Genomic DNA, 19,532 nt, shown 5'->3' on the forward strand with positions numbered 1-19,532 from the left:
AACCCCCACCCCCAATCCGCCGCCCCACTTCCCCAACCCCCAATGTCATACTATAAAATTTTTAAAAGTTTTTTTACTGGTTGATGGTATTATAGGTGACTGGTTAAATTCTTCTTTTAATGTTTGTATTTTGTAAAGTTTTTTTTTAACCATAATTATGTATTACTTTTATAATCAAAGGAAAAAAGTAAAGGCTATAATAAAAAAAATTAATCAAAGTTGTCCAACAAAAACCTAATATTGACAAGTTCAATAACACTGAAGCTTTACTTATGTTGAATGCATGTAAAAGCAAGTTGCTGTGAGTATATAACTGCGTATTCAATCTAATTATCTCACACTTTCTAAGTCCTCAACAACTTTTACAACTCCATTATATTTTGACAAATACCTCTGGGATACCTCATGAAAACATCCAAATGAGACTGCTACCACCAGGGAGTAATTTCTCTAATGATGTGGGCTATCAAATGATCCTACCTTTCGGCTGAATTGAAAACATCTCTAGAAACAGATGATGACCTTGTATTTCCAACACCGCCATTATGAGATCGTCTTCCCTTTGCTGAAGGAGTATCTAGTGGTAAATCTCCCAAACCCTATAAGTAAATATAAAGAAGTTAGTATAATAAAAGCCTTAAAACTAAAGTGAAATAACTCATAAAATGTAATTTTCACAGAAACCATTATTGATCATTTTTAAGATTCAAAGTATTGGGTCATCAGGAAAGTCATGACTCATTTTTGCATTGAAAAACATAGAAAAATACGTCATGACTTTCCCGACGACCCAATATTTTATTAATCTGCTATGCTTATGCTTTAAAGGGTATCAGGTATATATAAACTACCTTGTGATTAGTAGTAAACTAACAAAATATATGACTAATTAATAGGAAAATATATTGGCTTGGTAAAAGTGTTTATCATTTTAAAAATTAATTTATGCTATATGCTATATTTTATAACTACTCTTCTTAAACCTTAAAACATATATAGAAAATATGCATATATTACACAAACAATGAATTCCTATGGAACACCAGTGTGAGATTAAACATTTCGATAAGAACTATTTAAAACCTCTTTTTTTCCCCTGATACTTATACTTAAAATGACTCACAAATATAATCTGCCTCTTTTGAGTAAGATAATTTTTTACATGGTTATTTTAATAAGTTTTATAGGAATTAAGCTGAAATCTTTAACATCAATAGGCAGAAAAAACATGCTCTGAAATGTATATTTACTATACATCTCTGAAATATCCTTTTATAAGTTAATCCTTTGCCCAAGGTTATCAGAGAGGAATAACATCAGTTAACGTAGAAAAATTTTATATTACGAAACATAGTTTTACAAAAAATAATATGTAAATGAAATACTCTTTTATAAGACAATTTCACATTTTATTTCACTTGGTATTCCCTCGGTCACTGATTTCACAGACATTTCTGAATCCCATTATCGACTAGGATAAATAAGACATAGGGCTTCCCCTCAAGGAGCTCCCTATTAATGCACTGCAGTGTGGTGGGAGCTCAAATAGTGGAACATGCAAGGTAAATAAGGGAGGCACCCGGCATCATAAGCATCACTATCCTCATTTTATAAAAATAAAAATTCTGGTTAAAGAAATGATGTGCCTAAATTATATATAGTTGGTAATTTTCAGAGTTGTGATTCAAACCTAAGTCTCCAATAAGCCACACTATATTCTATCAAATATCAAGTTTCTGTTCAATAAACTTTGACTGACACTGTGAATGTCTACTTAGTACTACAGCTACTGAAATGCCATGGCAGATATATTCAAAATGGTTAACAGAAATAATCGAAGAAGTAATTATTTCTATCCTTTACCTTCCTGGGCAAATAAACTTTGCTTTGAAAGTTGTTTATAAAATAAACTTTTTCCACATACCTTTTGCCGTAAGCTTTTAACAGATTCCTTAATATATGGCAAATCTTTAGATGGGACATACTTTTCAAGCATTTTGTCAAAGTTAGGATGACACATCATGAGAAAAAGCATCTTTCGACCATAATACCTAGAGATATTTGAGAAATATGTAAATAATTTAACATATCTTAATAAGCTCAGTTTCTGTCCTTATTTTTCAACAGAAAAAGACCTATCAACATCAAGATTACCATCCCTATTTTAAGTAAGTACTGAAATGTAGTTATAGTAACTGGACTAGCAAGTATAGCATTCTCCTGCCCGTCGCCTTTTAAAAATACTACAGCTATGTATCAGATGAAGAGCCAAAAGCTTTGATTTTATTTTTCAGGCACCTTGGGTCCATGTCAAGGCTGGCACTTGGCAGAATTGCGAGTTAGGAGAAGTCTTATGTTCGTCCTGGGCTCCCTGCCCAGTGACCTTTTGCTGCTCGTCTGTTGGCCAGATGTTTGGGCCTGACTTGACCTTCCCTACATTCTGTATTTCTGACCCTCTGTCTCTTTTTTTCGAGCCACAGCTTACCTGGGTTCCAATTCTTCAAAAACCCATTCTCTGCTACCTAAATACACCCAAAGATAGTTGATAAATTGTGGTTGGTATAATAATGAATGTGTAATGTTCTGCAAACTAGCTTTTTTTATGTTCTATGAATTTTAAAATAATTCTTTTAGAATAATACCTTAATCCAAGATATCATTCTAATGGTAGAACCTCCAATATCATGGAAGTATACATCGGAGGTATTTTTGGATAGAGGGATCTTATAGTATCTCATAACAATACCTTATCCAAGGAGGTTTGGCCCTAAAATAAATTACAGTTATCTTTTTGCCTATAACTTCGAATATGTATATGGGACTAGAACAGAGAAGGCAAGGCTTTTGAGGAGGGGTATATGGATGATCTCAGTATCACCCATATCAGCCAGACTCTCAAATAATGGGTTGTCGGAAAAGTCATGACGTATTTTTTCTATGTTTTTCATTGCAAAAATGCGTCATGACTTTTCCAACAACTCAATATAATGAAATTACAGAAAGGGAGATAATATCAGAGAATAAAAATTACTTTTTCTCTCCCCATAACCAGAATAATGTCTATATCTGGAAAGGTAGCTCCTAATCAGCTATAGTTTCAGATGATTCTAACTTTTAGCCCAGAATGTTAAGGATACAGGCTTACTAGCTGTCCTAATGATATGGGAATGGAGAAAACAAACAAGCAAGCAATAGGGACACAAAATGGGACAAATATCAAAACTGGAAAGTTGTAACCATCTTATAATTTTAAAACTTCAAATAAAAATCTAAGCAGTGACAAATAGATTATAAGATACTATGTCATCAAGGAAAGGTTAAGACACAAAACAACCATTATGAATCTTTTTTTGCTCCTAACCAGTCTACTTGTATATGCTCTAACCCTACACTAAGCTGTTTTGAACACTGCTATGGCATACAGAACTTCTAAAATGGTTCCTCAAAGATGTCCTGCTCTTCCAGCATTATGTTATGTTATATGGTACAGCTGACTTTAAGATGGGGAAATTATCTGGATCTAATCTAATCACATGAGCCCATAAAAGCAGACAGCTTTCTGTGCCTGGCAGCAGATGAGGCAGTTGGAGAGATTCTAAGCACAAGGAGAATTCGACATGCTGTTGGCTGGCTTGAAGTTGGAGGGGGCTGCATGACAAGGGATTCAAGTGGCCTTAAGGAGCTGAAAGGACCCTGGCTGACAGCCAGCAAGGAAATGGGAATCTCAGTCCTGTAACCACAAAGAACTAAGTTTGGCCAACAGCCTGAATGAGTTTGTAAGCAGATTCTTTTACAGCGCCCCTAGATAAGGGTCTAGCACTGTCATCACCTTGATGTCCACCTTCTGAGATCCTAAGTAGAAGCCAGTTGAGCCATGCCAGACTTCTAACCTAAACAGTAAGCTAAAAACCCAAAATCTATGTTGCCTTAAACCACTATATCTGTGCTAATTTGTTACGCAGCAATAAAAAATGAATACATTTACCATCTATATTAGCTTTTGATATAATGGTTTTTTTCCCCAATTTTATTTATTTATTTATTTATTTATTGGTGAACAGTGTGTTTTTCCAGGACCCATCAGCTCCAAGTCAAGTAGTTGTTTCAACCTAGTTGTGGAGGGCGCATCTCAGTGGCCCATATGGGGATCGAACTGGCAACCTTGGTGTTATGAGCACTGCACTCTAGCCAACTGAGCTAATCGGCTGACCCTAAAATGTTAAAAATTTGATATCCTTTCTACTTTAACCTCTATGAACTCAGGTCTCTCCCTTTCCCCTTTTAATATAACTTCATATAAAACTGCCTTAATTTTTTTGATTTTGTATGAAACATTATCAATCATCTAGTCCAACCTTCCTAATTTTATAGACAAGGAAACACAGGCTAACAGGGGCTGAGTAACTTGTTTAAAAGCAAACAGCGACTGGGGCTAGGAATTAAACCTAGGCTTCTGACTACGTCCAATATTTCTGTCATCATCTTAATTATGTAATCTTTCTTGGACTGTTCTTAACCTTCATTAAAACGTTCTTCAAGCACAGACAGCAGTCAGAAATTCATGGAGTTTTCTAAGTGCAGATATCTCATGCTTCAGGAGATACATGCTATTCATTTTGCTATCTATTTTTTCATATACACCTATTTCCTTGATTTTACTTGACTGCGTGGAAAATATTGGGTTATCATACAATTCATGACATAGTTTTACTATGTTTTTCGTTGCAAAAATGTGTCATGACTTTTCTGACAACCCAATATATCTTTTCCCCCTAAACGCATTACCTTACATTGGCCCACAGTGAAGTTCTCCTGCCACTTTTCTGGCCACTCACACAGTCTTGTGCGGCTCTCATGCAGGCCCTCCCTGTGACATAGCATTTCACTTCCTGGAAGTAAGTGGTGTCAGCTGTAAGTTTGGAGAATGCCCTGTGCACTTCCTCAGGATCACTCACAAACTGGTTAGAGAAGACCAACCTCCAGCACCAATCCCTGGGGACCCCACTTGTCTATTTAGAAAAATGTTCATTCTTTTTAAACCTTTGTTTCTTTCTTATAAGCCCTTTTACCAAGAGATTCAGCAAATATTATTAGCAGCTATTCACCTGGTTTCTTGTGAGCTGTCCTGAGCGAACTTAGCAGCGGCTGGCAATATACGGTCAGCCAAATCTTTTGTTCCAGATAAAATACGCTCCAGTTCCATGAATTCCACCACATCTGATAAATGCTGGGCTGTACATTTTCTTACTGCAATGTGTAAATGGCTATAAGGAAACAGGGTCAATTAAAACAAAGCTGATGCATGAACAATCTTCCAAAGATATACCTTTAAAATTAGTCAAATGATTAAACTACTCCTAACGTTCATCACCCTTGAAAGTTAAAATGACACACTATTTGCATTAGCTACCCCTCGCCAAGAGGTTAAAAACAAAAACAAAACCCCTCCAAAAACCCTCCATCACTAACACTTACTTAGTTCCAGATCTATGAATGTAGGTAACATTATAAGAATAACAACATTATTCTTTGTACACTCAGCACTTAATATGATGTTTATCACATACAAATTATTTAAATAAATGGTTTTCAATTGAAATAATACTGCAATTTGCTTGTTTTTTCTACACCCCAGATTACAAACAGCTGCATTTCTGTTTAAGGACATATCAAGATTATTCTGAACATTACCTCTGTCCTCCATTGATAAGAGAAACGACTGCACGTGCAGGAGTTACGTTGCTGACCATAGCTCTCAACGCTTTGTCAACATCTTCTCTTATAAACGTATTTGATTCTCCTGCCTTATGCAACAAAACCTTTACTGTAGTATCCAGTTCTTGATCCATGCTCTTTTTCAGATAAGTGAAAAGATCACTTAAACAGACCACAGCAGCACGAGAAACTCCAGAGCGTAAATTTTTCACCTAAAAAAAATTTCCAAAATGTACATTTTGCTGATATTCTGAAAGAAAACCAGTAATAATGACTTTGAAACCAAATTTACTATTAAAGTAATGTTTTAATATGTATTATCTTATGTCTTAAATATTTAATAATTTTTTTAAATGTTGCAAAATACAGCATGAGTTACTTTACATATAAGCCTACTCATATTATTTAGTTCAGCTTTTGTTAAAAGGTCAAATAAATGTGGCATATTTATTCTTTGTTATTTAAACAATTCTTAACTCAGCTCAAAATAAGTTTACCTCTTGAACTACTGCAAAATTTGTTTCATGCAACTTTGTGTTCAATATTTCAGAATGAAAAGCAGCTAAGCATCTAATAAAATTCAATCCCTCAATTTTCTTCTCCCTATGGGAAAAAGAAAAAAAACCTTATTAAAATACGGTTCAACTGGAACAAGATGTCTTTTTTTGTGTGCATGAAATATTGCCAATGAGGAAACCTTGCCTGTGGTCCCTTTTCATGTAGGAATCTCAAATAAAAATATGTGAAGTTTTGTTTGCTCTAATACTTCTCTTTCATGATTCAAAAGATATTTTAAAAGCCAACACCAGTATTGACAAACTAAGTTCATACTTTGTAAATAAAAAGGAACATAATTTTTCCCCTAGTAAGAATGCCATAGAGAACAGAGGGAAATGAACAGTGAACAAAAGGTGAAGGAAGAAATGAATAAAAAATGAAAGGAGAAAAGTAACCATCTGTTACCTTGTTGGTGACTATATAATCTAAGAACAGAAAGCCACCACCTGATGGTTCTGTAATTTATATTTCTTTTACATTATCTAACGTAATGAACCAGAGGAAGGGTACGTGAATACTAATGCTAAGTGGGTGGATTTCAAGTGGGATTTAGACATAACATTTCAAACTTGATGGTTTTCATCTTGTGGGTTGAACAATGTGAGCTAAGATGAATTTCCTTAGTTGGTAATATTAATGGTGGAAGTGTCAGGAGGCAGTTGAACTACACGTCTAGAGCTCAAGAAGATACCAGGGACCCAAATATACATTTATGAGAAATCAGAGTATGGATGAAATTTAAAGCTACAGAACTAAATGAAATCATTCAAGAAAGGAGTTAGCAAACTGTGATTCACAGACCAAATCTGGCCCCATCAGATTTTTCTTTATAAGTTTTTCTTTATAAGTAATGTTTATTGGAACAAAGCCATACATATTTGTTTTCAGATTATCTAAGACTGCTTTTTGTACAAGCAAAGTTGAGCCACAGAAAACCTGGACTGAAAAATTTAAAATATTTACTGTCTGGCTCTTATAGAAAAAGATTGCCAGCCTGGATCTATGGACTGGATAGAGAATACCAGTGGACTAATTCTGGAATACTCAATTTTGAAGTAAAATAGATTAGGAAGAATCAGTAAATACCAAAGCAGAGATCACAGTCAAGGAAGGACCAAGATGGCAGATTACTCAAAAAAAAAAAAAAAAAAGAAAGAAAGAAACAAAGAAAATATTGAAGCAGAATAAGAATCAAGAGACTCTGATTTTTCCAAGGTGAAATGAAAAAAAGTGTTATCAAGAAGGGCATGTCAACTATAGCAAATGTTGCTGAAAGGCTAAATATGATGAAGACGAATAAATTACCAGTGTAGATTTAGTAAAAAGGTCACTTTTGAAGTTTTTTTTTTAAAGATTTTATTGGGGCGTTGGGGGACGGGAACAGCATTGGGGAATCGGGGAAGGGGAACAGACAAGTTGCTGTCCTTTTGTTCTTCAGTCTAGCTGTGGAGGACGTCCCATGTTGGTATTATCATTGCACTCTTCCTGGGTGAGGCAGATCGGTCGCCGACCTCTGGATGGCCGCTCACGGTAGCTGATGGGAGCCCACTGCAGCAGGAGCTGCAGCCTATGCCATCGCTGGCAACTCATGGCAGCCCAGCTCCAGGTCTAGCTGTTGTCCACCATCTTAGCTGTAGAGGGCACAGAGTCACTGGCCCTAATGTGGGATCCGAACCGGGGCCCTGCCGCTCAGAGCTGGCGTCCCAAGCCAACTCTTAACCAATGTGCCACTCGGCCGGCCCATACTTTTGCAGTTTTAGTGAAGTGGTAGTCATGATGGGGAGGGTTGAAAGCCAATGAAAGAAGAGAAGAGAACATGAGGTGAAAAGGTAGAGACAATGAGCTAGTCTTTTAAAGAACTTTTTCTTTAAAAAGGGGAGGAAAGAAACGTGAAGATGTGCAATTTTGGCAGTTCTCTTAAAAATAAAAGATATTATAGGACCTTTTCTGTTGATGAATATGATCTAGTGAAGAGGCAAAAACTGATGATAAGGTGTAGGATGGGGATGGAGAAAGATGCTAAAGGAAAAGGGGAAGGAATGGGACAAGGGCAGCCAGGGGATGCTCAAGTTGAAGCAAGCGGGATGCCCCTGGCTTTTTGTTTCCCTTCAGTTGTCAGCTGGGCTAGCTGGGGGCTGCTGCAGCTGCGGTAGAACAGGTAAGTATCTCCAGGATTGCTGTCGGGTATACTTCACAGAGAAACATTTGGAGAAATGGTGGTATTTATATTCCAACATCAAAATGTTTGAGTAATCCATAATAAAGCTAACCTATATCCTTGTGGTATATGACTTATAACATAAATGGTAAAACGGTGTTATCAGAACCAGAGTTCAGCTACATTAATAAGCTTAAAAATACTCAGACTACCTAAGAACTAAAATAATCATTTCTAAGACTATTTTATTTTATTTTTATTTTTTATTATTATTATTATTTTTTAAAGATTTTTTATTGGGGAATTGGGGGATGAATTTTTGCTCTTCAGTCTAGTTGTAGAGGACGTTGCTTCACTGGCCCAAGTTGGCACCATCATTGCGCTCTTCCTGGGCGAGGCAGATCAGTCTCCGGTTTCTGGACGGCCGCTCACAGCGGCTGCTTGGCCGCTCAAGCTGGCCGCTGGCTACACATGGTAGCCCATGGTAACCCACTGCAGCAGGGGCTGCAGCCTATGCCATCGCTGGCAACTCATGGCAGCCCAGCTCCAGGTTGAGCTGTTGTTCAGCATCTTAGCTGCAGAGGGCAGTGTCACTGGCCCTCGTATGTGGGATCCAAACCGGGGCCCTCTGGTGTCCCAAGCCAGTTCTTAACCAACGCGCCACTCGGCCGGCCCCATTTGGATTTTCTTGACCTATTAATGTGCTAACACTTTGTTTGTAGAACTTGGCAATCAAAAAATACCTGCATTCCTACAGTAGATCCTAGTTAGTCATGGAATAGATTGCAGAGCAATAATTCTCAAGGAAGGACTCTCACAAATGACACAAGCTGCCCCTGTTTTGAATTATGTCCCCAGAGAGGTTGTGCCACCACCACCTCCCTCCCAGCCCCCACTAGTCCGGTGAGCTCTTGTTACTTATGGCCGGGTTATAGTCTTCGGGTGTGTTGGACAGAAAAGGCAAGTAAATGCTCGGTGTCTGAGACTTTGTCCCCAAACCTAATACAAGGTCCTTGTCTGCTGGAGCGCGAAGGATCCCTGTAGCTTAGACCTGATGACTCAAGGTCTGTACTAGACGCGGGCAGATACTCCTTCCCCAAGACCCCACTCCAGCGATCTTATTCTAATGGGGAGACAGACATTCAAGCCCAAGGATAGAAAGGAAAGTGTAAGAAGGGCACCAGTTATTAGTGAGCATCTGCTCTGTGCCAGCTCAGGGCCAGATGCTTTACACACGTGACCTGCCCCTGAACTCTATGAGGTACTGTTATCCCCATTTTACAGAGAAAAGGTCAATTTGCCCAAGTTTTTAGTTACTAAGTAGCAGCCTTGCCCTTTAAAAATAAGGTGTATGAGCTCTGACAATTAAGTTCTGAACTCATCCTAGAAAAAGTGCTACATACCTCATTGCTGAGTATCACTAGTCACCTTCGAAGTACTCCCCTTGGGAAGCTATGCACCGACGCCAGTGCCTAGTCCACCCTTCAAAGCAATTTTGGAACTCTTTTTCTGGAATGGCCATCAGAGCTGTCGTCATATTACGCTTGATGTCCTGAATGTCANCAGCTCCAGGTTGAGCTGTTGTTCAGCATCTTAGCTGCAGAGGGCAGTGTCACTGGCCCTCATATGTGGGATCTGAACTGGGGTCCTCTGGCATCCCAAGCCAGCTCTTAACCAACGCGCCACTGGGCCAGCCCTCTAAGACTATTTTAATAGGAAATGTTTCAAGGTTTTTAATTAAAAACTTACAGAAAACGTTTAGAACTCAGCTCATTTTTAACAATGGTGGACTTACCAATCCTCATCAGCTAAGAGCCTCAGGGCTTCTGTCAGTGCTATTTCTGGTTTAGAAAATGGCCGTAGTTCTGATGAATCCATTATTTCCGGGCTATGAGTGACAGAAGGTATCCTTTCTTTATACTGTGGAATGGCTCCAGGGGATGCTTCACCTAAAATAAAAAAACCTATTAAATAAAGAATCAGGGAATTTTGATACAAAGAGATATAAATGGCATTCTGATTAGATTCTATGAATATTTCTTACAGAAACTAGTATTAGTTTAGTCTCCAACAAAATTATAATACACAGATAACAAGCTATTTAAAACTTTACTTTTTATTTACAAAATTAAAATACACTTAATATAAACATATAAGTGGTTTTTCAGTCATGAGTTACATAACAAAGTCTAGCTTTAAGAACTAAACGTCAGTAAGAGGCATATGATCCCATTTTGTAAAAACATGTGGGTATACACCTGTTTTACTATACAACTAATAACTAAAAATGAAGCTTCATGGCATCTCTATATAAATTCTAGTTGAATTCTAAAAATAGCAATTTTTGCTATTGGTATAGAATTAATAATATATTACAAATCTTAAGCCTCTGTGTAGTAATAAAAACAATGCTTCTTCCATAATCAAACATTTACTAACCACTTTCCAGATGTAAGGCATTGCCCTGGATGTTGGGGAAACAAACCAACCATCATCCCCGAGTGCTCAGGGTACCGCCCTGAGGGGTCTGCATAGGTGTAACCCGTGTGTAGTCAAGGTGTGAGAAAGGAAAACATAAAAAAGATCAAAGGGAATGCCTAATGGCTTTTGTACATAGGTAAAGATTTATTAGCCATTTTTTCATGTTGAGAGATATTTTAAAAAAGGCAATATTAGGGGGCCGGCCAAGTGGCTCAGTTAAGAGTTTGCTCAAGAGCAACAGGGTCGCTGGTTGAATTCCCACATGGGCCAGTGAGCTTTGCCAGAGCTGCGCCCGAGCTGAGCTGATGCTAAGCTGCCAACAGGTGGCATGATGGCTCAGTTCGTGAGAGCACATGCTCCTCATGACAAGACTGCCTGTTCAATGGTGGGCTGTGCCCACCAGCGGCTGGGACCGAACTCGGCATCTCGAACTGAGCTGCCCCCGGGATGGCTCAGTGGATAGAGCCTGCGCTATTAACAGCAAGGCTGCCGGTTCGACTCCCGCATGAAAATAAATAAATTAAAAATACTAAAATAAAATAAAAAGGCAATATTAGGCACTAGAAAACGACCATCATAAAAGTGTTTACCAACCATGCTATTTGTAATGTAATATGAAATACATGAGATACACAAATATAAGGAATTTCACTTGATGCTGTATGCTAATTATGTATTCAGATGCATTTAAAATCCAAAGGCAACAAGGTATTAATGATATTAGTTAACATTTATTAAATATTTGATGCCAGATCTTGTGAAAACTGCTTTACAAGCTTTACTATATTCTCTCAATAAAGCTGAGGTAGATACTCTCATTATCAGTATTTTGCAGTTGAGAAAATAACTTGAGTTTTACAGAGGCTAAAAAATTCATTCAAGGTCTCAATGCTAATGAGTGGAACAGGCAGGACTTAGATCTAGATCCACAGTCACCTATGATTTTGTATAAATATGTCTAATAAATTTCCTGCTTTCAAGAAATCTACCACAAAGCTGACAAGAAGAGGTACTCAGATAAATATATTTTGGATTACTGTACTGAAAAATTAGTACCAGCTTTTGCTAGAGTAAATCATACATGAGGAAGATGAGGTGACAATTAAAGAAATAAATAGACCTCATTTTATTTTTTGATGATTTAGTTGTACCCTCATTAAGTTTCATATGTAGGATTGATATGTATAACTAAAATCCTCCAACTTTGGAATTTCACAACCCAGAAAGAATGGCAAATACAAAACAGGATTACTAGTTATCACTGACAAAGCTCTTGCCTGGCATTGTGCTAAGTGTTTCCTTTACATGATCTCATTTGATTCATTCAACAACCCTATGTGATAGTTATTACTCCTACATTACAGATGAAGAAACTGATGCTAAAATTTTAAGGATTCCTTTTCTTTATCTCCTCCACCCCAATTAGAGAGACAATAACTCATTATGAAAGAAATGCAGATAAACCCCAAAATTTCAACCTTGGGGTTATACCAGTATCTTTATTGTTTTCATCTGAAAAAATGAAACAAAACAAAACATTACTCTGGAAAAGGAGGTATACAGCGTATCAATCTAAAGCAGCAATGGGACTGGCCAAGTGGCTCAGCTGGTTAATACCTCGCTCAAGAGTGTGAGCTCTGAGCAACAGGGTTGCCAGTTTAATTCCCAGCCGGAGCTAGGCTGCTGCTGAGCTGCCAACAGGTGGCAGGATGGCTCAGCTAAAGAAAATAATAAAAACAAAAAAAATAAATAAAGCAGCAATGATCAAACTAAGTTTTTTCCCCCACTCTGTTATAGGCTGATATTTTTATTTTATTTATGTTTTAAATTATTTATTTTTTTAAGATTTTATTGGGGAATTGGGGGAGGGGAGCAGACACGTTGCTGTCCTTTTGTTCTTCAGTCTAGTTGTGGAGGACATTGCTTCACTGGCCCATATTGGTATTATCATTGTGCTCTTACCAGCTGAGGCAGATCAGTCGCCGGCCTCTGGACAGCCGCTCACAGCGGCTCTTGGCAGCTCACACCGGCTGCTGGCCACACACGGTAGTTATGGCAGCCCACTGCAGCAGGTGCTGCAGCCTACACCGTTGCCAGTGACTCATGGCAGCCCAACTCCAGGTCAAGCTGTTGTTCATCATCTTAGCTGTAGAGGGCAGTGTCACTGGCCCCTATGTGGGGTCCGAACCAGGGCCCTGCTGCTCAGATGGCATCCCAAGCCAGCTGTTAACCAACATGCCACTCAGCCGGCCGAGGCTGATATCTTTATAAACTAAAATAAAAGTGTCATGGCAAGGTCAAACTGTTAAAACAGTTTCTAAGAGTTTACTCTCACTGTTTGTATTTATCTCATAAGCATATTCTTCTGTTCAAACAATACAATGGCGATTTTAAGGAAGCACTCTCCTTATACTTCCTAGAAAACAAAATCTGTGAAACCTCCACTATAGATGAAAATCACAAAATTACTTGATGTCTTTTGCAAGAATGAATACTTAAAATACATGATTTGTTAGTGTTTGTACTATTTGTTACTATTTGCACTTCTATTGCTACGGTTAACTACTGATGTAGGTAAGAAGTTTTGTGGATTTTCCCCCCCCTAGGTTTTATGACATTTATAAATAATGAAATTATTTGACAATGCTAATAAACAAGCTTAAAATTCATGAATGCCTACACTCAACCAGTTCTTAGGGCCACGTTTATGCAGTAATTTTACAGGCCAACATCTCTCATTACGCACACTCTCAACAATTATTAATTTCTTTTTTTTTTTTTTAGCTGAGCCATCCTGCCACCTGTTGGCGAAAGGAGAACAGACAAGTTGCTGTCCTTTTGTTCTTCAGTCTAGTTGTGGAGGACGCTGCTTCACTGGCCCATGTTGGTATTATCATTGCGCTCTTCCTGGGTGAGGCAGATCGGTCGCCGCCGGCTTCTGAACGGCTGCTCATGGCAGCTCTTGGCAGCTCACACTGGCTGCTGGCCACTCACGGTAGCTTATGGCAGCCCACTGCCGCAGGGGCTGCAGCCTACGCCGTTGCTGGCGACTCACGGCAGCCCAGCTCCACGTCGAGCTGTTGCTCACCATTTAGCTGTAGAGGGCAGTGTCTCTGGCCCACATGTGGGATCCGAACTGGGGCCCTGCTGCTCAGAGCTGGCGTCCCAAACCAGTTCTTAACCAATGCACCACTCGTCTGGCCCCTTATATTACTTTTTAAATTGAGGTATAATTGACATATAACATTATATTAGTGTCAGGTGTACAATACAATGATTCGATATTTGTAGATACTGCAAAATGATCAACACAGTGAATCTAGCTACCACTGTCACCATACATAGTTACAAAAATTTTTTTTCTTGTGATGAGAACTTTTAAGACTTACTCTTAGCAACTTTCAATTTGCATTACAGTACAGTAAGTCCTCAACTTACGAACATTCGAGTTGTGAACTTTCACAGATACGAATGAACCTCACATTACGAACATTCGTAGATGCGAACAAATAGCGGAAGTAGCTCACGTGTCTGCCAGACATTGTTATAGTTGTGCTGCTGTGTGCTTACTGTACAGTGCGATAGTGTACAGCAGTACAGTGCTCAATCAGAGCCCAGGATGTCTGGAAGCAAGAGGAAAAGCAGTGGTGATGTGAAGGGGACTGCTAGGAAGTGCAAAGACTCACTTTGTCGGACTTCAAAACGAATCCGACATAATGTTCTCCTGGAATGGAACTCGTTCGTAAGTCAGGGACTTACTGTATTTTTAACTGTAGTCTCCATGCTGTATATTACATCCCCATGACTTATTTATAACTGGAAGCTTGTACCTTTTGACTCCAACCACTTCACCCACCCTCCATCCTGCACCTCTGGTAACCATCAATCTGCTCTTGAAGATACAGAATTTTTACAACTTTTCTACATTTCTTATATTATAAAAGAAACACAAGCTAGGAAGAACCTCAGACATTCATCTAGTTCAAATCTCTTTTATATTTATCTTTGAGAGAGGTTAAAGTATGTTGTCTAAGATCATATTTATAGATTTATTTTTTTCTGTATTTCTTAGGTTTTTAGTTGATACTTAGACCCAATATAAACTTAAGAATGTTTATAGTTCAGTTTATTCCTTAGAAACAATTAATAATAATAAACACAAATAGTAAGCAATAATCCTTAATGTTTATTATAGTTAACACAATATTTCATTTCAACCTCTGATTTTACCTAGTTGCTATTATACATAAGACCTATTCAATATTTTTAAAAACAGCACAGAAAACATGGAATGTACTTTTGGCCTGGTATAGAACCTTGTCAAGTAATCAATGAATGGCTGAATAAATGATAAATGCAATTTTATTAATCATGATCTAATATAAACCAGCTTAACAATCTCAGTTATCTTAGTTATAAAATGGTATATCACTCCTCAGCAAAACGGGAATATTTGCAGGGAGCATGGAAGAGATTTTTGAGATAATCTGGACCCTTGTGATAATTTAGATATTTATGAGGGCAGAAAATGAGGCCTGTTTCCAGATCACAAAGCTAATTAAAAGGCAGAACTGATACTTAAAAAGCCAAGTCTGGGCGGAGACCAAGATGGCTGGGACTATAATTCTGCCCCCCACCTCCCCCAGCCTCTATACTAAGTACACCGCCATGATCAAACAGGTCACACCCTACAACTACCCAGTATGGGTCGGAGATGATGGGGACATGCCTGACAACCCCAGCCACTCCCAGAGCCCAAGGTTGGAGTGGCTGAAGAAACTGTGAGCAGCTCCACTGACAGGGAGGAAGCCCCTACAAGTGGCCCCCCCCATAAAAATGTGAAAACCAAAAAAAAAAAAAAAAGAAAAAAGAAAAAGCCAGGTCTGTCTAATGTCTCCTACTAGGTTAGTGCTCTTTCCATCACAAATGAACTGAACCAGATGTGGTCTCTTCAGCTTAACAAGCATTTGTGACTATACTCTTCACATTTAATAAAGTAACTTACCTGAGGGGCCGGCCGAGTGACTCAGTTGGTTAAGAGTTAGCTTAAGAATGCGAGCTCTGAGCAACAGGACTGCCAGTTCAATTCCCACGTAGGCGAGGGACACTAAGCCTGAGCTGAGCTGCTGCTGAGCTGCCAACAGGTGGCAGGATAGCTCAGCTGGTGAGAGCACTTGCTCCTAACAACAAGACTGCCTGGTCAATGGTGGGCTATGCCCACCTGCAACTAAGACTGAACTCAGCACCTTGAGTTGAGCTGCCACCCAGGTGGCTCAGTGGATAGAGCATGTGCTCTTAACAACAAGGCTGCCGGTTCGACTCCTGCATAAGATGGTGGCTATGCCCACCTGCAACTAAGAGTGTAACACTGCAACTTGAGCTTAGAGGCCATGAGCTGTCAATGGGCAGCCAGATGGTGACTAGCGCCCTCCACAACTAAGACTGAAGAACAACAACTTTGCTGGTCCCCTTTCCCAATTCCCCAACACTGTTTCCCTCCCCCAATTAAAAAAAAAAAAAAGTGACTTACCTGAATCTGAAAACACTAAAGATGGTGACCTTTTTAAACTAGCCCCTCCTTTCAATGGAGGATTGAAGGCAATGTTTTCTAAAGAGGAACTCTCCTTTTTTGATACTCCCACATCGTCTAGAAGGGAGAAAAACAATCAGTCAATTTCTTTTTTATGAGAATTATTATTTATAATAGTTAGAAGCTACTGCATCTTGCAAATTTCAGAATTATAGTTCAACATATTCCACTATTAGCCATATACCACCCTCAGTTCAACCATAGTACACCACCTTCAGAATATTACTAGCTAAAAAAAATACCAAAAGCTAAATTCCACTTACTTTCAGATGCCATTTTCTCAGTTCCTGTATGTTTCATTCGTTCCCAAGGATTCTGTTCCTTCTTTTCACAATCTTTAACGTCAAAAAGTTCTTTTTCCTCTTTTCTCTTTTGTCTCATCTTGTCAAAAGTAGATTTTGAAATAGAAACTTTGATCTGCATGAAAAAGTTGAAATATCTGAAAGTATTCAGGGAGCCTGACATTTAAAATAACTATCTTCATCTCAGAAAACTGTATATAGCCATTAAATGTCTATATACAAAATAAACTATACATTTCTTAGTTTTAATTTCAGGAATTCTATAAGATAATAGAATTATATAGTGCTAACAGCCAACAAAATTTGTGCCTGAGGATATTAGTCTGTTACTCCTTGAGTGTATCCTAGAAAATTATTATACATAGATATAGATATATAGCTATACAGAGGTAGATACAGATATAAACATGTATGTATACAGACACACAGACACATGCATACATGTATATAGAGTACATGGAAAATATAAAATATACTAGATGCACTACACCAGAATAAGAACATATTTGATGAGTAAGGAGAATAATCTATTGTTTAAATGATTGTCAGAATTTTTAATTACATTGTAATTTTTAAAATTTTAATTGAAGTACTTTTACCATGCCAAATCTGATATACACAAAACAATGACATATTATAGGCTTATATTTGCCCTTAAATAATTAGCAAATAACCTTACATCTTTTTCATTCTCAACATCAAGATATGATGGACTACTTTGATGGACGGCTCTTCCGTAAATCCCTGGAGGTGGTTCAATGCTTTGTTTAATTGAAAATTTATCCCCATTTTCCACAGAAGTTATCACTGATTGACTGCAGGTTGCTGGTGCTGAATTTGGACTTCCAAATACACCTGAAATCAACCAACAATCAAATTTTCATTAAATATTTATGTGATGTCACTCTGGACAACAGAGTTTAAGACAAAGCTCTTGCCTTCAAAAAAAAGCAATATAGTTAATAAAAACATGCTAAATAATCATAAAACATAAAAGCAACTACCCTAAGAGGACAATAACATCAAATAAGAACTGCATAAAGCAAGTGCTGAGTTCACAGCAAGAAAAGTTTGGTGTGAGCTGAGTGTTTAAGATGTTTTAAGGAGCAAAGATTTGAGCCAGGATTAGAAGACAACAAATTTGGAGATAAGTGACTAAGGCGTGGAGGACATCCTGTGAGATGCAGGTGCTTAAAAGCAGAGCTGAACAAGTATAAAGCATGTATGTGGAGCGAATAAATTAGTTAGGTTCAAACAAGGCACATAGAGGAATAACAGAAAATAAGTTTGCTGGAGTACGTTGGAGCCAATCTGAAGAGGGCCTTAATGAGACTCTATCAAGCAAAGAAGTTAGGAAAGCTTTCCAAGCATTTCATTTTATTAACTGAAAATAACATATATACCCTAAATACTTTTCATCACATTTGAATTTTTCAATTAAAAATGAGACTAATTGAGATGTGATAATTAACTTGATAGGGGAATCCTTTCTCAGTGTATATGGATATCAAATCATCATGTTTTACACTTTAAATATCTTAGAATTTTATTTGTCATTTATACATCAATAAAGCTAAAAAAAAACAACAAAGAGTTTTAAAGGATATTTACAAATATATTGTTCAAAGATCTCCTAATCCCCCTAAAATATATAACACGTGTTAATTCTGATTTATCTAGACTTTGTATGGGAGGTAATAAAATTGTATTAATTTTATACTGATTACTAAGCTGATAAATAAAGACTACCATTTGAATTTAAACTATGGTAAAACAGTCTTAGTTATTCTAAAAGTGTCTTAGAAGTATCCAAACTGCTGCTGTCATGTACACAATGTACATCTCTCTGAAAATTACTGGCATGAATTTACAGTAGCTTCTTTAGAGGACAGACATGTGAAGTATTCACTACTAATTCTTTCAATTTAATAACTGTTTAAAAAGAAATTTCTATTCAGCACCTGAATCACACTCTTCTCTGGTCTCTACTGATATGCTTTGCTTATGTGTGAAGAACACATACAATTAAAAAGCTAAATAACTTTGAAATACCTTTTCCAACAACTACTACTGAGTCTTCTGATAAGGAATTTGTGGATGTGAAGTCAAAACTGGAAATTTGTTGTAAATTTGATGACCCTGTAAATCCCAAAGGGAAAAAAACCCCATATTTAAAAATACTTATTATACAGTATTTTCGGATATCATAATATGGTTTTATAATTAAAAATTTATTTCATACAAAGAATTAACAATTTATTTATTCAAAGATATTCACTGAATTCAGTACATATTTATAGTTAGAATACCCAGTATAGACTAGACACTAGAGAGATAGGAAACCTTCCTACTCTTAAGAAGTTTACATATACCAGGGTTAAGAGTGGGAAAGATATACAAGAAAATAATCACAGCATGATAATCAAGCAACAGAAGGGTCACCATGAAGGAAGCCTCTAACCCCTGGAAACATATCAAGTCACTCTCACAGTAACCTGTACTTTTCTACATTAATTTTTACCTCAGTTTGTGATTATTTATTTTTTATTTATTTATTTATTTTTAAAAAGATTTTTATTGGGGATTTGGGGGAAGGGAACAGCGCTGGGGAATTGGGGGAAGGGGAACAGACAAGTTGCTTTCCTTTTGTTCTTCAGTCTAGTTGTGGAGGACGTTGCTTCACTGGCCCAAGTTGGCACCATCATTGCGCTCTTCCCGGGTGAGGCAG

At 37.6% G+C, this 19,532-nt stretch overlaps 1 protein-coding gene across 2 annotated transcripts in view; it reads right to left on the minus strand.

Moving 5' to 3' along the window:
- The window catches only part of TOGARAM1 (TOG array regulator of axonemal microtubules 1), an 88,680-nt gene that overhangs the window by 7,597 nt on the left and 61,551 nt on the right, over positions 1 to 19,532 (minus strand). Inside the window, exons 9-18 of one of the 2 annotated variants that reach the window (XM_019624793.1) lie at positions 18,857 to 18,943; positions 17,484 to 17,659; positions 16,766 to 16,919; positions 16,443 to 16,559; positions 10,227 to 10,395; positions 6,213 to 6,318; positions 5,692 to 5,927; positions 5,106 to 5,264; positions 1,925 to 2,051; positions 481 to 599 (exon numbers count right to left, since the gene is read on the minus strand). In XM_019624793.1, the coding sequence (XP_019480338.1) occupies positions 481 to 599; positions 1,925 to 2,051; positions 5,106 to 5,264; positions 5,692 to 5,927; positions 6,213 to 6,318; positions 10,227 to 10,395; positions 16,443 to 16,559; positions 16,766 to 16,919; positions 17,484 to 17,659; positions 18,857 to 18,943 (1,450 nt within the window). The remainder of the gene's footprint in view (positions 1 to 480; positions 600 to 1,924; positions 2,052 to 5,105; positions 5,265 to 5,691; positions 5,928 to 6,212; positions 6,319 to 10,226; positions 10,396 to 16,442; positions 16,560 to 16,765; positions 16,920 to 17,483; positions 17,660 to 18,856; positions 18,944 to 19,532) is intronic. The other variant, XM_019624794.1, reaches the window with a different exon arrangement.

The sequence above is a fragment of the Hipposideros armiger genome, unplaced genomic scaffold, assembly GCF_001890085.2.
Source record: "Hipposideros armiger isolate ML-2016 unplaced genomic scaffold, ASM189008v1 scaffold_608, whole genome shotgun sequence".
Taxonomy (NCBI): domain Eukaryota; kingdom Metazoa; phylum Chordata; class Mammalia; order Chiroptera; family Hipposideridae; genus Hipposideros; species Hipposideros armiger.